This window comes from Nothobranchius furzeri, chromosome 9 (assembly GCF_043380555.1).
Source record: "Nothobranchius furzeri strain GRZ-AD chromosome 9, NfurGRZ-RIMD1, whole genome shotgun sequence".
In the NCBI taxonomy this organism is placed as follows: domain Eukaryota; kingdom Metazoa; phylum Chordata; class Actinopteri; order Cyprinodontiformes; family Nothobranchiidae; genus Nothobranchius; species Nothobranchius furzeri.
This window is the reverse complement of record NC_091749.1, coordinates 2083179-2101702: the sequence shown is the minus strand read 5'-3', so window position 1 is coordinate 2101702 and position 18524 is coordinate 2083179. Positions and strand designations below refer to the sequence as shown.

At 41.7% G+C, this 18524-nt stretch overlaps 2 protein-coding genes across 2 annotated transcripts in view; both read left to right on the top strand.

Annotated features, from left to right (window-relative positions):
* LOC139071709 (plakophilin-3-like) overlaps positions 1 to 7229 on the top strand; it is an 80852-nt gene extending 73623 nt beyond the window's left edge. The window contains exon 13 of the mRNA XM_070554592.1: positions 7046 to 7229. Within this exon, the coding sequence (XP_070410693.1) occupies positions 7046 to 7087 (42 nt within the window). The 3' untranslated portion in view covers positions 7088 to 7229. The remainder of the gene's footprint in view (positions 1 to 7045) is intronic.
* A 4903-nt stretch (positions 7230 to 12132) lies between these two features.
* Positions 12133 to 14539, top strand: LOC139071710 (uncharacterized). Its single transcript, XM_070554596.1, has 4 exons — positions 12133 to 12575; positions 13698 to 13841; positions 13971 to 14042; positions 14183 to 14539. The coding sequence occupies exons 1-4, from the start codon at positions 12260 to 12262 to the stop codon at positions 14455 to 14457; spliced, it is 807 nt and encodes a 268-aa protein (XP_070410697.1). The 5' UTR covers positions 12133 to 12259; the 3' UTR covers positions 14458 to 14539.
* The last annotated feature ends 3985 nt before the right edge of the window (positions 14540 to 18524 follow it).

Genomic DNA, 18524 nt, shown 5'->3' with positions numbered 1-18524 from the left:
ATATGACAGATACTGTGGGCTTACCACCCTTCCCCTGAGGCAGGAGAGGACCCAACAGTAGTTCATCAGGCTCGATACCAGGGGGCGCCGGGCCACTGTCCGTGGAGGTTGCACTTATCATCAATGTGGATGGAGCGATATGGGACATTTTGTGTGTTTCCTGTAGTTCAGAGCCAATCAGTACATCTGGTTGCAGCGCTTCCATCTTATCTGGAGGCAAATCAGCAGAGCACAGGGTTAGAGCCCCTCCCACATGGGAGGCATCTCCAATAGGTTGGACTTTTGTGACTTCCTGTTGCAGATTGAAAAGCTGCATCTGCATGTTTTTCATTTCAGAAAGCTGCATATTTTTCATTTCAGAAAGCTGCATATGCAGTTGGGTCTGCGTTTCATTTTTCCACTGGAAAAATTGCATCTGCATCTGTGAAAAATGCATTTGGAGTAGCATTTGGATTTTGTTTTTCATCTGGAAAATGAGAAAAGTCAAATGATTATTTTGATCTGAGGCCATTGTACTGATGTAACAGGTCCTTTAATTTGTTATAAATTAATGGAAGCTGAATAGGAAACCCCTGCTTAACTGGCTGGATGAAAATGGGCTTTGTTACAGGAGAAATTGCAGTGTTTTGAATGAACATTCAGGACAGAACAGTTTCTGTAATGACCCAGAGATGTCACTCGGCGGACCTTACCAATATGGCTGTCCGAGAGGTTGCGTGGGCTTACCCAAGCAAGATGGCGCCACGTGTGCGCATGCGCCTTACCTCCAACTGGAGGTTAGCACAAATGGCTTACCGAAAGTACGTTTCTCACACCGAAAGTGTTAAAACACCACTAAAACTACCCAAACAATGTCGGAGTTTGTCCCTTCGGGATAGCAGATTTTAAGACACAGAAACACTGCGTCAGATGGCTTGACAGGTTGTCGGAGATGCGTATACGGACTGTCTAAACCGAGTTTACTAGTTAGCAGCTGGCTGTGCTAAGCTAGCAGGGCCTGTTAGCTAAACAGGGCTTTGCGGTCTAATTCTGTTAGAATTGACCAGTCCGAGTAACCAAAACCTTCATGTTAATATTTCGGACTAAATAGTGTGTGCAGTTCATGCTGCACAGACGCTCTTCCGTTTTCGGGTTCTAAATCTTTAGGGAGACGTGACAGTATATCAGCATTCTTGTTTAGTCGTCCTGGTTTATAGCAAACCTCAAAACGGAACTCTGCCAGCTGGACTATCCATCTTTGTTTAAATGCTCCCAAATTTGCAGTACCCAGATGTCGCAGTGGGTTGTGATCAGTGATCACTGTAAAGTCAGGATACAGATGGTCCCAGAACTTTTCGGTTATGAGCAAGCAGCTCAAGTTTGAATGCACTATAATACTTGTCATTTCTTTCTGACCTTCATAAGCCCCTGCTTGCAAAGGTAAGCATTCTGTCTTTGCCATCTTGATCTTAACTAAGCACTGCTCCTAGGCCAGTGTGACTGGCATCAGTGGTCAGGATAAAGGGAAGGTTGAAATTTGGGTAAGCCAGCACTGGAGGGGCCATTAGACAGGCTCTCAACTGATCAAATGCATTTTGGCAGTCTTTGGTCCAGATAAACTGGGACTCTTGCTATTCCAAGGACCCTTATGAGTGCTTCCCATCAGTGCATGTAGAGGCCTTGCAAGCTGGGCGAAGTGTGGCACAAACCTACGATAATAGGACATAAATCCCACTACTTGCCTGACCTCTTTTACGTTGGTTGGTATGGGCCAATTCTCAGCACCTTCACCTTCTCTGTGTCTACTTGTATGCCAGCTGATGACACTACATGGCCAAGGAACTTAACGTCAGTCTTGCAGAGGAAACACTTACTGGGTTTGAATTTTAGGCCGTGATCCTGTAAACGACGAAACACCAAGTCTAGTCTCTTGCAGTGACTTTCAAAATCCTTAGAAGACACCAAGATATCATCGAAGTTAAACTAGTAGGACATCAAATGCAAGATCCCCAGGTACCACCCCCATTACCAACGAAAGGTTGCAGAGGCAATACACAGCCCAGGTGGCATACGAGTCCATGGGAAGAGCCCAAAAGGGGTGGTGACTGCTGTCTTGGTTTTGCTCTTGCTCCATCACTGCTACTTGGAAATAGCCTGCCATTAGATCCAAAGATAAAAATAGCTTTGCTTCTCCCAAAGCATCAAGGGACTCTTCCACTCGAGGTAGAGGGCAAGCATCTCAATGGGTGACAGCATTTAGCTTTCGGTAGTCATAGCAGAAACGTACTTCATCACAATGACTGCAGGCAAAGCCCAGGACATGTCTCTTAAATTCCTGAAAGACGTGCTGGTACTCATCTGTGTCTTTGTAAAATAGGGTGTGCGTTGGCAGTTGGTATGTCATGGGTGACAGTTGTAGAAAATCCTAAGTCACAGTCATCCTTTGAGAACACAGCTTGATGCTTTTCAAGTAACTTATTAAGCTTTACCACTTTTTCCATCACTGAGGCTATGAAGGTTTGCTTGGACAGGAATGGACAGGGGAGTGAAATCGTTTAGATAAGGCTTGTCATTTAAGCAGGTCATACTTAGTTCTCCCACAGCTTCTTCAAATAACACCTTCAATCTGGGTAACACAGTGTGTGGTTTACTTAACTCAGCTAGCCATGTCCTTGGGGACAGTGTGATTGACTCTTAACATGTATTTAACACCCTAACAGGAACTTTCTCATTTACAGACTGGGTCAGTACATTTGCTACCAACAGACCTTGTGGCAAGCTGACTGCTGGAGTAGCTTCCTGACAACTTGCCTTAGGTGGGAGGTGACCTCAGTCTTCAATGACTGTCTCGCACCTTGTTGGGATCACAGCTGGATGCCTACTTTTACAAATCCAATCCTCCCTTCAGCCCCATAATATTTTTCCTGCTTAAGTCAGCAAAGATACAATTCAGAGAACCAATGGATGGCTTGGCAGGCTTAATTGTCTGTATGCCACCAAAACTGGAAAAGAATCTTTGAAGTTCGCAAAGTATATTCATCCACAAAATGCCTGGGACAGCTTTGTTCCTTGTTAACTCTGAGGGGTCATCTCATAGCACAAAGATACACTTCCCAGTCAGTTTTCTTCCAAAGCACTCAATATCCATGTATAAGCATCCGATAACTGGTATGTCTAATCCATTTGCAGCTGTCAGGTTGGCGCAGTTGGCAGACGACAATTTTTGCTCAGCAAATTTTCTCCTGAAATGGTCTTCAATCATGGTAGTAATGTCTGAACCAGTGTCAAGAAGACAGTGGGCCTCCACCCCATCTTTGAGCATCATCTCAGTAAAGCACTTTCCAAACCCACTACTTGGCACCCCACTATTTCCAGATCTAAAAGGTGAGAAAGCTGGGATGTCAGAGTCTGCAGTATTTATGGAACCTTGTATCTGATGATCGTAAATGTGCTCAGACTCTCCGGTTGTCATATACATAGTTTGCCTGCCCGGGACTAGCAGGCAAACTATGTTAATCGAGCGGGTAACAGATTAATCTTCCCTCCGAATCACGCAATGGGGGTCTGCATGGGTTACCGCCTGGGACATTTTTTTTTAACTGGAACCCCCCATTGACGGGGAGGGTCAGATCTCTGCAGTGCTTGAAAGAGCTCTTCCTACCTTCTTGCCATTTGTTGAACTGATTCCTGCAGCACTTCTATGGCAGATGCTGAGGCTAAATCTTCAGCTGCTACAGCGCAAATAACTCCCCAGTGAGATGCCCTTGAAGAAACAGGTGAGGTAAGTTCTACCTCTGAGCAGTCAATAGCTGTTGGCATCAGCTCACTAAAATTTTAACTTAACACCCCCCCCATCTCATTTCACAACGCAGAGACTCATCTCACAGGCCCAGAACAAACTGTTCCTTTTGCTTGATGTGTTTGAACTTTCCCTGGAGGTCGTATGCAAATGTCCTCATTCTCTCACCATGCTATTTGCTGTCTTTTGTAGAATTCTATGAGCCTTGTGCCAATGGGGACTTTGTCTCTATATGTCTCCTCTAGCACCAAAAAAGCAGCTTGAATATCACTGGCTGTCTCATCAATCAGAAATTTGGCTGTCAGCTTAGCCTCACCCTTAAAATTTTCTTTTGACAGGTCTACTTTGTCTGTTTCTGGTATCGACTAACTCTGAAGGACTTCAACAGCAGGCTCGCCCTTGACTTTAGCACAGCTGAAATCAGGACACTTTCTGTCACGCTGCACATAAACCATTGTGGAGGAATTTCCTACATCAGTTTGTCTATCCAGCAGTTCTCTAGCAAGAGATAATGCTTCAATCTGGTCACGTCTGGCCTGATCTAACATGGCCAATTGTTCCTTCATTCTAGTTGTTTGTTCGGTAAATTTGCTTTGTAGAACTGCAATTTTTTTGCTCCAAATCCTCCACATACAAAGTTTTATTCAATTATTATACACTAAACAAAAATACAAACTCAACACTATTGTTTTTGCTCCCATTTAACATGGGCTGACCTCAAACATCTTAAAATTTGTCTACATACACAAAACATCCATGAGTCTCAAATATTGTTCTGAAATCTTTCTACATGTGTATTACCCCCAAATTCCACTACCTCCGCTCCGCTCCGGCACGAACTCCGGAGCAAAATCGGTCCCGTTGTAGTCAATCAGAGCAATTCCACTACTGCGGCCGTGCTCCGGCAGTGCGCCGCCCTCTGTTCCGGCGTCCGTCAAAAATAGAATCGATCCTATTTTTGCCGGACGCCGGAGCACCTCCACAGTCAATGGACAGAAATCACAACCGCCCAACAGGAAAAGGAGAAAGCACAACTTCCGTTATATCACAATAAATCGATAAACAAAAGGCGTTTTTTGTTTCATATGCACAGGTTTAACAACTATCAATGGCGGCTGAACTTTAAATGCACTGAAATAAGCCATAAATACAGTTTCCACTATCAAAGTAGTCACACTTTGTTGATCCAAACACTGCTGATCTCTCAACACAAATGATGGGCAGATTAAACAGTCCATTTCGATGCTTCTCCCACACAACGGGTGTTTGGATCTAACTTCCGTGTTTACTGCTCGGACTGTATCGCAAGATCTCGAAAGTCCCGCGCACGCCTGTTTGCCCACCTCAGGTCTCCGCACCGGAGCGGAGCCGTTGTAGAGCGGGTACCAGTAAAAATTGAGTTCGGAAACGAGCGGCTGCGGAAGGCGGGGGCGGACTGAAGCAGAGCGGAGGTAGTGGAATTTGGGGGTTAGTGAGCACTTTTCCCTGACCAAGATAATCCATCCCACCTTACAGGTGTGGCTGATTCGACAGCATGAATAATGTACTTGGTAGCCCCCGATTTTGCAAGTTGTCTCACTTAAAAAATGATAGAGGTCTATCATTTTCATCATAGGTACACTGTAACTGTGAGAGAGGGAATGTAAAAAAAAGCCAGGAAATGACTTGGTGTGATTTTAAAATGATTTGTATAATGTTAACATAAGTAGATAGGTTATATGTCCATAACAAAAGTTCACGTCAACACTTTGTAATGTAACCTTAGTTGACAATGAGGTCAAACATTTCCTGTAGGTCTTCACCAGGTTTGCACACATTGTAGCTGGTACTTAGGCCCATTTTTCCATGCAGTTCTTCTCTAGGGCTATGTGTTTTGGGGCTGTTGCTTGGCAATATGGATTTTCATCCGTAGATTCTCTGTAAGAGAATTTGTTGACATATTTTTCTATTCGTCTGTGCTCACGCGTGAGTGACTGTGTGGAAAAAACACACTTCTATCAATATGCAACGTACACTTTCAAGAAAGTTTGTGGGAAATCTTCAGCATCATCATCATCTTTTTCGTATTTTGCGGTCGTTTACGGAAGAAATTCCACTAAAACTTTTTATCAAGCCTCCAACAAGACAAACTGTCAACAACACAACAAGAATGATCCATCTGCTTTGCCAAAACCTTCTCCAAACATGTAAATAATCAAATTATAGGCAAAAATGCTGTTTCTAGCCACACAATCCCATGATACAATCAAAAAACATAAACATGGGCATCACAAAAGATCCTCCTAGGCCACTTCAGAACCTTGAAATGCTTTTCCTTTGTTGCATTGGCGGTGTGTTTGGGATCAGCCACATTTCATCTTCAACGCTTTCACTGATGGAATAAGAATAAGAATACCTTTACTTGTCCGTCAGTGGGGAAACTGCATTATTGCAACAGCTCAAGGACAGCATGTACGAGAGCTTGTCCAAGGCCGGGGGCAGTAGCCCAAACCTGATAAGTTGATATAACTCCAAATTTTTGGTGAAACTGACTATATCAGAAATTTAAGTTAATGAAACTTAAACACAGTTGAAAAAACACACTATTTAGTTACTGTAGGTTACTATTTTTAAGTATAGCGAATATACTTTTAAGTTAAGTACATATATTTTTCTGGGTATTCTTTACTTTGCATTCTTAATTTATATTACTAATTTAGATCAAGCATAAATACTTGAAAATTTCAACTACAATACACTTTTAACCCATTTAAGTCTAATTTACTTAAATAAACAATGTGGCAGTCAGGGGAAGGTGGAATTTAATACTATCACTGCATGTCTCAAACACCCATAACTGATTTCAGCCTTTGAGATTGGAACACAGCCACACTTTAAGGTGAAATAAAGGTGAATAAAATAAAAAAACATAAAATGATAAATTAATAATTTTTTAGTTATTACGTATTCCAGTTAAGTTTTTTATTCATTCATTTAAGTTACGCTTATTTAAATAAGAAATTGTTCAGATTAATTAAAAAGTTTGAGTTCTACGTACTTAAAAAAAGGAAAATGCTGAAATGACTCAGCACATTTGAGTAGAGTTGAGCTATTTTAAAATTATGAGTTTCACGTACTCAAAAGATTTTATTTTCAACATTTTGTGTTTATAGGTGCAGAAGTAGAAATGAGCCTTAATGCCAGTTAAATAATACATGTAAAAAAATCTTTATGGGGGGGTGTCTTGTTTTGTTTTTAACTGTATTTATATTTCTTTGTATTTGACAGAGAGGATTTACCAGAAGGGATTTCATGGATGACAACTTCTAGTTCCCTCTGAGCTCTGATCAACATCAAGATCAGAGTGAGGAAGAGGAGGAAACAGTGGGATCTATGGAGCATACGTCCATCTGAGGAGAACCTACTGGGAAAAGATGGAGTGTGTGTGTGTGTGTGTGTGTGTGTGTGTGTGTGTGTGTGTGTGTGTGTGTGTGTGTGTGTGTGTGTGTGAGTGAGTGAGTGAGTGAGTGAGTGAGTGAGTGAGTGAGTGAGTGAGTGAGTGGCCTGGTGATGTGTTTCAGAATCATGACTGTATCAAAGTGTCTTTTGGTTTCTCTGACTCTGTGTACATTTTTATGATAATTCTGATATGCTCCATCTTGGCTCATGTCCCACCATCATATATTTTGTCTTTAGCAAAATGGATAGGGTTAATGCTAACGATTAACTAAAAGCAGGAAACTTCTGTCGAGTAATTAAAGTGTCTTCTGGACAAACAGGTAGATAAACTGATGTTTTTCATCAGTGGTGCTGAGCTCTGGGGGGTATACCATGCAGAGAACTCAGAACATCCTGACAAGTCCCTGCTTGCCAAAGCGCACCTGTTCACTCAAGGATTCAACTGCACCACTAACAATGCGCAGGTGGATTCGATCATCTCTAAGCAAAGGGAGGAGCAGCAAGCGAGCTTCACGCGCATCTGCAGGCAGTCCCTGTTAATCGATGCTAGAGAAATGAGAATGGAAGGAAAGGACAGAGCCTCGTTCTTCTCCCAGATGAAGCAAGAATTAATAAATAATGCCCACGAGGACTAAAAACATATCAGAAGTAAAACAGACCACTTGTTGTTTGATTGAAGGGACAATTTGCAACCTTTTTTTTCTTCATATTTTTAAATCATTTTCTTGAGCCAGTATGTGCTAAAATGACCCTTTACAGCAGGGCTACTCAATTCTGGGCCTCGAGGGCTGTTATCCGGCACAATTTGGTTTTAACCCTGCTTCAACACACCTGATTTCAATCAGTAGGTGATCACCGTCTATTTTCTATCAGAAGCTAATGCAGGCGATAAGTGAAGGCTATTTTCTTGTTCAGCCTGCTTGAAAAAGTCAGTGACAGATAATAATCAAATTTTGGATTAAAAACTTTGTTTTCAGTGAACCACACCTTTAATCTAACTTCTAAAGTGCCTCCTCAGCCTTCATTAGTTTCAACAGGAATGATTCATGATCCAACCAATCAGCTGTGTTCACAATCTAAAATATGCAGGAAACGTGCTGGAAGAAGACTGCAGCACTAGAATGTTGGCAAGCCTTTTTACTGACCAACAAGAGTTCCTACTAAGAGGACCAACACTGAAAGAAAGATCCTAAGAGGAGGAATCATGTGACCACTGGGAAAGGCTGCAGGGTGTCACCAAACCCAAACGCAGAAGTCAGAGCGCTGGGTGATGACAGACCGGCATGTTACTCTAGAGCATGAGGATTCAATTCTGGTCCTGGAGGACCCACTTGATTCAGTGCAGCAGGTCATCAAGCTCTACAGAAGCCTGTTAATCACCTGCTGATAAATCAGGTGTGTTGAAGCAGAGTTAAACCTAAAACAAGCTGTATGCCAGCCCTCCAGGTCCGGAATCGAATACTCCTGCTCTAGAAGCTAAAGAGCGGCTGACCAACAGGACCAGGGGGCCAGCAGGTCCGGCTGACGGCTGCAGCGCTCTGAGAATTCTATGGTGTGTGAGGATACTCATGTAGAAATGAAAAAGCACCACTGACTGAGTATTTACCAGGTTAGAAGAGAGCTTAAGTGGGTGTTAGGATGAGTGATCAGTGACAGAACAAGACATGATCACAATCATTATCCTTTCTTTGTTTTGATCTGAGGCTCCACAATGATAAACGTTAAAATAAATGCTAACCAGGTATAGCTCATCTGCCCTGAGGATTGCCATAAAGTGTTACTGCTTCACATGAGATACGTGACTTAGTGAGGCAGCAGTCCGGAGAGGCTTGAGTTGCAAACGGGGTGTCCTTCCCACAGAGGGCGGTGAGGGCTCAGATTTTTTCACCATGTAAAGGCTCATTTATCACATACTGGCTCAAGAAAAGGATTTAAAAATATACCGTAAATCCTCTAATGCAGGCCCGGGCCTTTATTTACTCAAGCGCATCCTGGTGCAGGCCTTTATTTGAAGGTGGCCAAAATTAGAGGCAGGCCTCAGTTTAATTTTGAGCTAAATAAACTACCAGTTGAATGATTAAAAAACAGATTTTGTTTCTATTTTAACCTATAAAACACTAGGTTTGCTTATTGAAAATGTACAATTGACAATGAACGTACGTATGCATACAGAACATTTACAACAAACACCGTTATTTCGCTGGAGAATTTACCCAACGCTGAAGCGATAAACTATCTGGTGTCGCAAATCTCACATTACACTGCAAACCAAAAGCCTTTTATACAACTATTTTATTTCAGGTTGGTTTACAATTTAGAGATCCAGAGAAGCTTTAAATGACCGTTGTCTTGTTTATGCTTGTTAGATGTGCTATGTAATGAACTCGTAATGGTAACTAATGCTAACATGGAGTATGTGCTAGGATCTACTTATAACTAACATTTTATGCCTTTTTAAGTCCAAATTTCTTGTACTTTTGTTTGATTTTATCAAGGTATTAATGCCACTGAACTAACTGCTAAAAGCATTAGCACTCTAAAAACTATTTGCAGTGAGGACACGTGAAAACGGTATCAAACTGTTTACCTGCTGTTTTTGCAGCTGTGTTTCTAAAAAACTGTTCAATAAATGGTATAAAAATCTTTTGTAAACCCTTACCTGTGATGAAGTGATCACTGCAGACTGTAGCGTTTTCCGTTCTGTTTCTGCTTACCTTGCAGCTGGATATTATGATGAATTATTCTGTCTTCTTTCAGTAAGTTTCAGTAAGTCCTTTGTGACAGACAGATACCGAAGTGGTAGGACTCACAGCAGTACTATCGTCTTGGGTTACATACCGTTTTAGCATATTGACGTGACAAATGGCACACTTTCTTTCTACGATCAGGGGTCTTTATCACATAACCTGTGTCATTTATTATTCTGTCCACCACACATGGACCAGAAAATCGCGCCTGCAGACAAGATCCACTTAAGGGGCGCAATACTAACACTTTGTCACCTGGGGCAAAACTACGAAGCACCGCTTTTTTATCACTACATCATCTAAATATGCTTCACAGTGTTCTATTCCGGTCAACACTTTTTGCATCAGGCGCTGAAATGTAGCTGGTGCATTCCGTAATCCAAATGGCATAACTGTGTACTGAAGGAAATGGTCAGGAGTTACAAATGAGGCGATTTCAGAAGCACGGGGTGTCATAGGGACTTGCCAATACCCTTTCAATAAGTCTAGCTTTGTAACAAACTTTGCAGGACCTACACGGTCGATACAGTCTTCCATTCGAGGAAGTGGAAAACAGTCAGGTTTTGTGACTGCGTTTACCTTTCGATAGTCTGTGCAAAATCGGAAGGTGCCATCCGGTTTAGGAACCAATACACAAGGCGAGCTCCATGCACTGGTGCTGGACTCTGCAAGTCCATGTTCAATCAGATAGTCCACCTCTTGTTGCATCAATCTACGCTTTACAGGGTTAACTCTATAAGCGTGTTGTTTTATCGGCTTTTCATTTTGCAAGATGATGACATGTGCCAAAACAGAGGTCTGGCTAGGATGATCAGAAAAGATCTACAGGTTTGCTTCGATTAGAGCAACGATATCAGCACGTTGAGGTTGCGATAAGTGAGCCAAGAAGGAGTCTAAATCCTTCAAAACCGCAGAGTTACCCAACCGAGCCATCGGAACACATCCATTCTTGTCCGTTAGACCATCTTCTGAAAGAAGGTAAGAAGCAGAAGCACACACAGATACTGGAGTGGTAGGACACAGCAGTACTGTCGTCTTGGGTTACATACCGTTTTAGCATATTGACGTGACAAACGCGCACTTTCTTTCTACGATCAGGGTCTTTATCACATAACCTGTGTCATTTATTTTTCTGTCCACCACATATGGACCAGAAAATCGCGCCTGCAGACAAGATCCACTTAAGGGGAGCAATACTAACACTATGTCACCTGGGGCAAAACTACGAAGCACCGCTTTTTTTATCATAACGTGCTTTCATTTTAGACTGCGAATTTGCTAGATTGTCTTGGGCCGCCTGACATGCAGAAAAAAGACGTTCACGGAACTTACACACATAATCTAGCACGTTTGTCTCAGTGGGAGGAGACTCTAGCCATTTTTCCTCTAACAACCGGAGGGGGCCTCGCACGGTATGACCAAAAACCAAGTCAGCCGGACTGAAACTTAGGGACTCTTGAACGGTTTCACGGATAGCAAACAACAACAAAGGAAGACCTTCATCCCAACATTTTCCTGAGTCAAGACAATATTTGCGCAACATACTTTTTAAAGTTTGATGAAAACGTTCCAGTGCGCCTTGGGATTCAGGATGGTAGGGACTGGATGTCTGATGTTGGATCTGTAATACCTTTAAAACTTGAGCAAACACCTTTGACATAAAGTTAGACCCTTGGTCAGTTTGCACAACCTTTGGAAAGCCATAGGTCGAAAAGAAGGTTGTTAGGGCTTTTATTATCGGTTTAGCCTTCAAGGTCCGTAGGGGAAATGCCTCAGGAAAACGCGTAGCAGCACACATCACAGTCAAAACATATTGATGACCCGACTTGGATTTTGGCAATGGGCCCACACAGTCTAATATTGTCCTTTCGAATGGTTCGCAGAGCACTGGAATAGGATGCAGAGGTGCTGGAGGGATAGGTTTATTTGGTTTTCCCACCGTTTGGCAGGTGTGACATGACCGGCAGTGTTTTACCACATCTGACTTAAGACTGGGCCAAAAGAAATTACGCAACACCCGATAGTAGGTTTTTTTCACTCCAAGGTGTCCAGCTGGAATAGCATTATGTGCTAAATCCAGGATTTGTTGTCTATATTCCACTGGTACAACCACCTGTTCTATTTGTTGCAAATCACTTGCATCTGGGGCAGTGGCGGAGCTTGATATGTGCAACATGTGCGGCCGAACAGGGCGGCAGTGGGCGACATTTAATTTCTTTTTTTTTTTTTTAATTTTTTCTTATTTATTTATTTTTTTCTTCCATCAACCGATACATCAACAAAACATAGAAATCACATGTTCTTCATAATAATAATAGTGATGAGTGATGATAATAATATTTCTGTAATAAAAGCACAACAAAGTCATTGTTTGCGTTTATATTGGGATTTTATTGCGCCCCCTTGTGTCCGCCGCCCCTCTGTAGTGCGCTCTATAGCGCCCTTCATCAGGTGGGGGGCGGAGGGATCTCGGAGAGTGATGACGGAGGGATACAGGTACCGTTTCACATATCACCGCTCACAAACAATGGAGAGGAAGCGGTCGAAGCCATCTGGTGCCCAATTTCGGAAAAAAAGAAAAGAAGAGGAGGAGAAACGAGGAAAAGATGCAGGTATGCATCTCTTTATCATTTAGTTGGTATTTTTCCCGCCTGTCCCCCAACTTATTGATTAACTAACCTCTCTAATCTGAACGTTTTGCATGGTGCTATGATGATCGCTTCAAATGTCTTTTGCTAGCTTCTTACGTTGCATGTATTTAGAACTACTTCCAACCGCTAGCTTTTTCTTTGTCAAATGAGCTTTTATGAAAAGCTAAGAGTGGGAAAACCGAAAGGCTGATAACCAAACGCTATCAAATTAAAATGAGTCTTTGAGAATTTTGCTGAAATACATTGACGGCGGGCGCCAGGTCTCGCGCCGGCGCCATTAGCCTTTCTATTTGGACTCGGGAAATGAGCTACGTATTATTTACCCCACGAAAAACGGAGCAGCAGCGGGCCGCTGGAGGTGCCCTGCCAGTAAGATCCCGTTTATACTGTAAACTGCCATAAAATAAAAACTATAATAGCTAGAGCGGTCTTTTTTTAGCTGAAAGTTGAGACTGTCTCGCCTTTCAGCGCTGTACAAGTCGATGATGTCATCGTGTTGCGTTAAGTGTGCTGCACACTGCGGCTATGTTAACTCACAGTGACCTTGAAGCAGCGTGGGAGAGTTAAAGAATTTAACCAGTTAAAATGGATTCATGGAGATTTAATCAATAGTTGTGGCTCCTCTGGTCATTTAGTTCTTTGTGTGCCGGAGACATTTGCTGAATAAGGAAATGAAAACTTAAAATGACAAAAAAATTAGGGAAAAACACTTGTTTTGTATCTTATTAATTATTAATGATTAATAGTATTGGTGTTTTAACTTTTGGTAAAGGAAAACACACAATTTCCAGGCAGCCCCAGTCTGGAGAAGTGATGGTGACATCAGCCGTTAAAAATAAATAATACTCTGAGGTTTTTATGAATAATTTGTACTTTTACTTGAGTATTTCTCTAACACCAGTACTTTTACTTGTAAATTAGTAATATTTTAGCAGTGTAACAGTACTTGTACTTGAGTACAGATTTTCAGGATTCTTTCCACCACTGCTGAAAACTGTAAATGCTCATTGTAACATGTTAATGAAAATGCTAAAGCAACAGACGTGACATGAAGATTGTATTGTTTGTTTTATGCAACATCAGGAGCCCTACACAGATATTTTGGGATGACATCAGCTGCCACTGAGGAACAGCCGTCTACCTCCACTGCTCATACCAGTAGGCCAGTATTTGAACTCGAGGAGGGACAGTCTGCTGGCACCACATCTCCCCAGGAAGATACTTTAGGTGGGTTTTGCACACGTGTGTGTGTCCAGCAAACATTTAGCTATAGACATTTAAATAGTATTTTCACAGAATATGGGCATTGTTCCATATAGCAATGTGGTGAGTTGTGCTTCCATTTTCTGTCAATAGAGAGACCTACCAGTATATGTGAACTTGATGAGGGACAGCCAGCTGCCACGTCTCCCCAACAAGATATGTCAGGTAAGTTTTGCACAAGTGTGTGTGTGTGTGTCCTGCAAACATTAGATGAAATTTGAATGTGACATATTGTATTTTAATAGAATATGTGAAATGGTCCACATAGCAATGTGTTGAGTTACGCTTCTGTTTTCTGTCAATAGAGAAGCCTGAAAGATCAACCAATGAGTCCCATAGAGCTCCGGGAGTTGACGTCACTTCTCCCGGCATGCAACAGTTCAAATCGAAACGGCACCATATTGGCATGCAGAAGCCGGCAGCTGGACTATTTATTATTGTCAGAAAACTCAATCAAACGGGAAATATGGTAGATTCCTGTTGTGCCCCAGGATGCAGAACAGACGCGGACGACATAAGGAATGAGCCATCTACAGGATTCCCCAGGATCCGGAGCGCCGCAAACGTTGGATCATTGTAATAAAACGCGCTAGTGACCGGGCGAAAATGAAACTGTGGGATCCCGAGAGTAAAGGTTTTCGCTTATGCAGCGACCGCTTCATATCAGGTACTTAAACCAACGTTTCCTCAACTGTGTATGGTATTTATTTTAAATGCTTTTATTATGATTCTTAGTGGGCTTCCTAAACTTATTTTGGCGGGGCTTTTTCTGTCTTATTACTCACAGCAACAAGTAAACGTCACGTAAAACGTTGCCTCGTGAGTTCTGCGTGCTGCCGTTTCCGTGTTTTATGATCACAGCAATTAACCGGCTAAGCTGTATTTAATTTTTAAGCAATGGTTGATCAATTGTCAGATCACACACCGAGACTACTTACGTGTAAATCTGTTATTTATCCGTCCATCCATCCATTTTCATCCGCGTATCCGGAGTCGGGTTGCGGGGGCAGTAGCGTGACTTCCCTCTCCCCAGCCGCCGGAGCCAGCTCCTCCGGGTAAATCCCAAGGGGTTCCCCGGTCAGGTCCGGTGTTGTGCCGGTAAGAAGTCCGCTCCGACATCTTCTGGCGTTTTTAAAAAGTATCCCAGGGGCACGGTAAGGATCGGAGATGTTTAGTCTATTTAATTTCTGACCATATAAAACAATTTCTTCTGTTTTAAAGTGTGAAGTAAACTCCGACGAAGTAAAATCCAAGCGGATCCCGTTCATGTTCATGGTTATATCCGTGTTTGTTTACCTTTTTTGCTTGCCAAAATGGCGTCCACTAACTGAGAGTCACGTGGGGTCCGGAGCTCTATTGAAGGTGATGATGAGCCTCTTTCTTCAGACCCAGCCAAGTGGTCATCACCAATTACCGACAGCATACGCACAGAGCTAGTTCGAGGAGGGCCTACCAAGGTGCCAACTACTTTCACAGGGTGTCCGTGGGGTTTTAAAAAGTATTAAAAAGTGATAAATAAAAAGTCAAATTTAAGGCCATTAAAAGTGTTAAATTTGGTCTCAGAGGTATTATTTTTTCCAAATTAGGTATTATTTTTTTCAGACTATCAGATGTCGTATTCTGAACATCGACATAGAAATATATTCCGAATGAAATGTTTTGAACGATTATAAAAACAAAACAAGCCGATTATTTGCTCCTCCCGCTTGCGCTGCCTTGAGTTACAAATGAAGCGCTCCTCCCAGTGTTGCCACGTTAACTTAGCGACTTTGACGCTATTTCTAACAGCTTCTCAGACCCCCTTCTTGACTTTTTAAATCTTAAAAGTACCTAGCGAACACCTCAGAAACATCTCTGGTAACCCTTAGCTACTTTCTGGATAACTGTCGTCGACATTTCCTGCAGGTTAGCTAAACACTCTGCCTGCGCTCCGGACCGTTCTTCAGGACATTAGGAAAGGGAATGATGTAGTGATGTGTCAGTCGCTAAAGACAGCTCTCGGAGCCGGCTCCCTGTTGGATTAACCAGAGTGAGTGACACACACACCGCACCTGCGGACTCCTGAGCCGATAAAAACGGCTAAATGTGCACGTGCGGCGTGCTAAACACACGTGCAGCTTGCCCCTGATTGCTGTGAGACCGGGTTGGGGGTGGGGGGTGCAGCTGTGGTTGGGACAATTACATTAACTGATGGACTTGTAAATAAATAGTTTATAAATAAGGTAGAAATAAGTTCCTCACGCTGATAAATAATAACTAATCTCTCTGAGGACACGGTGCTAGTGCACGCTCCTACAGCACCTTGACACGACTCAATAAATGCTATGCAACATTTAGTGAACAGTAATTTGCATGTATTTGTTATAAATGCCACTGTATAATTCTTGCTGTCAGTATTTGCAAGATATTGGTATTTGGGTCTGTACTGGTTAGACTTAAATGAGTTAAACCAAGGTCTACAGCCCTTGGGTCATAGACTATGAGCTATAAGTATATTGGTCTTTTTATACTGGGAATCAGGAGTTATTTTAGTGATCAACTTGTTTCTTGTTTATTTTTGCCCTGATTGTGCCCTGAGCAGTTTTATGACTGAATAAAAATAAAAAAATAAAAATCTACATAAATTGAAAAATCATCTTAAATAATCGAGATCTCAATTTCAGTCACAATAATCGTGATTATTGTTTTTGCCATAATCGAGCAGCCCTACTTTAGCAAATCCGGTCACATAATGATGACGTCATATTCAGTGGTCGTTCTGCATCATTTCAGGCCTCGTGGTCAACTGTCTGAACCGCTGAACAGAAGTGCCTGGCTTATTTTCTTTTTTGTAATTGAAGTCTTTATTTACTTTTAACCACATGAGAACATAGAAACGAAAACAGAACAGTCAAAAACAAAACAACAACAGAAAAAAATGAAATGAAATAAAATAAAAAGGACAGCTTCCAATTCCATGATAAATTCACCTTTGTATTTTTGGTCTGTTTTCAATACCTACTAAAATGCAACGCAGTACGCATAAGATTAAACTGAAGATGATCGCTCCAACCAAATAAATTCCAACCGTCTTAGCCAAAAACCCGTCCCCATGATTTGTCAAAACCCTCCCTATCATCATTAATCCTAGCCAAAAAATTTTCATATGCCACCATTTTCAGCATATTTTCTTCCCACCTATTATATTCTGGAGGAGATGGTTGCTTCCATACACTGAGGATAACTCGGGCCGCTGCAATCACCCCCACCTTTATAACCACAAAATCATATTTTGAAACCCCAGGCAACACCGACCGATCCCCTAATAAACACAATCTTGGTGACAAGGGTATTATCATACCAATCCACCTACCTATTTTGTTCAGTACTTTTTGCCAAAAGGGATAAACTTTCCCACATTCCCAAATAGCATGCAGAAATGTCCCTGGATCTGAACTACATTTCCAACATTTATTACTGGTACTGATTCCCATTCTATAAAGTTTGGACAGAGTGAAGTACCACCTGTGTATTAATTTGTACTGAATAAATTTACCCCTGACCTCTCTTATATATTTATCCGAGAATGACAAAATTCTACCCCAATTTTCTTTAGAAATTGCACAACACAAATCCCTCTGCCATATAATCCTAAAGTTTTCACATATCTCTTTCTTTGGATTGTTAAACAGTTTGTAGAAAACAGCTGCTCTATGTGCTGTACTGGACAATTCTAAAAACTCCACCATCATACTTGAGCTTTGACTAAATTTTCCTTTGGTAATACAGTCCCTTATTTGTAAATACTTCCAAAAATTCTTTTCTCTTATCAAACCATATTTTTGGATTATTTCAGCGAATGACATAAACACTCCCCCTGAGTAAAGATCACTTATCCTGTGTATACCTTTGACAAGCCATTCCTTCCAAAACACTGTTTTTCGCCCAATCTGTACAGCAGTGTTGTTCCATAGTGAGGTGTAAGGTTGTCTTAAGTGAGATGCTCCACACATCTTATGCACCTCTACCCAGACAGCTTTTGAATACCCGAGCACTGGGTTATCATAAAAGTCTTGTCCATTACTTGCTGAGCCCTGTGAGAGAACATCCAAGGGTGTAAAAGGGCTCACTAGTTCCTGTTCGATCTTCATCCAGCTCAGCTCAGGGTCCGAACCTGTCCAGTGCTTGGCCAGTCTTGACATTTCAAAAGCTAAATTATACAACTTCACATTTGGCAGGGCCATTCCCCCAATGTCTTTAGAGGCCCACATTTTCTTTATATTCACTCTTGGCTTTTTGTTATTCCACAAAAAATCTTTAATTAACTTCTCAAATTCACTAAATATATGTAAAGGAATTCTCACAGGTAACATCATGGAAACATAATTGAACTGTGGGGCCACCATCATTTTAATCACATTAATTTTACCCCATAGCGTAAGATTCAATTTTCCCCACTTATCCAAATTTGTTTTTATCTTTAGGAGGAGAGGTTGCCTGGCTTATTTTCTAAGTAAAATAAATATGTGCAATACGTTGTCAACATCAGTGAGTCTCTAAGTCTATTCTTTTTGTATGTTATATATGTTAAAATATGTGTAAATACGTCGCTGATTAACACTTGCAATTTAGTGTTGTGATGGTTTTAAAAAAATTCTGAAGGTAGTA

Excerpts from the sequence above, each read along its gene's own strand:
- LOC139071710 (XM_070554596.1), top strand. The coding sequence starts at position 12,260 with ATGTTCTTCATAATAATAATAGTGATGAGTGATGATAATAATATTTCT. Across the intron at positions 12,576-13,697 it reads GAAACGAGGAAAAGATGCAG|GAGCCCTACACAGATATTTT; the intron begins GTATGCATCTCT and ends ATGCAACATCAG. Across the intron at positions 13,842-13,970 it reads TCCCCAGGAAGATACTTTAG|AGAGACCTACCAGTATATGT; the intron begins GTGGGTTTTGCA and ends TTCTGTCAATAG.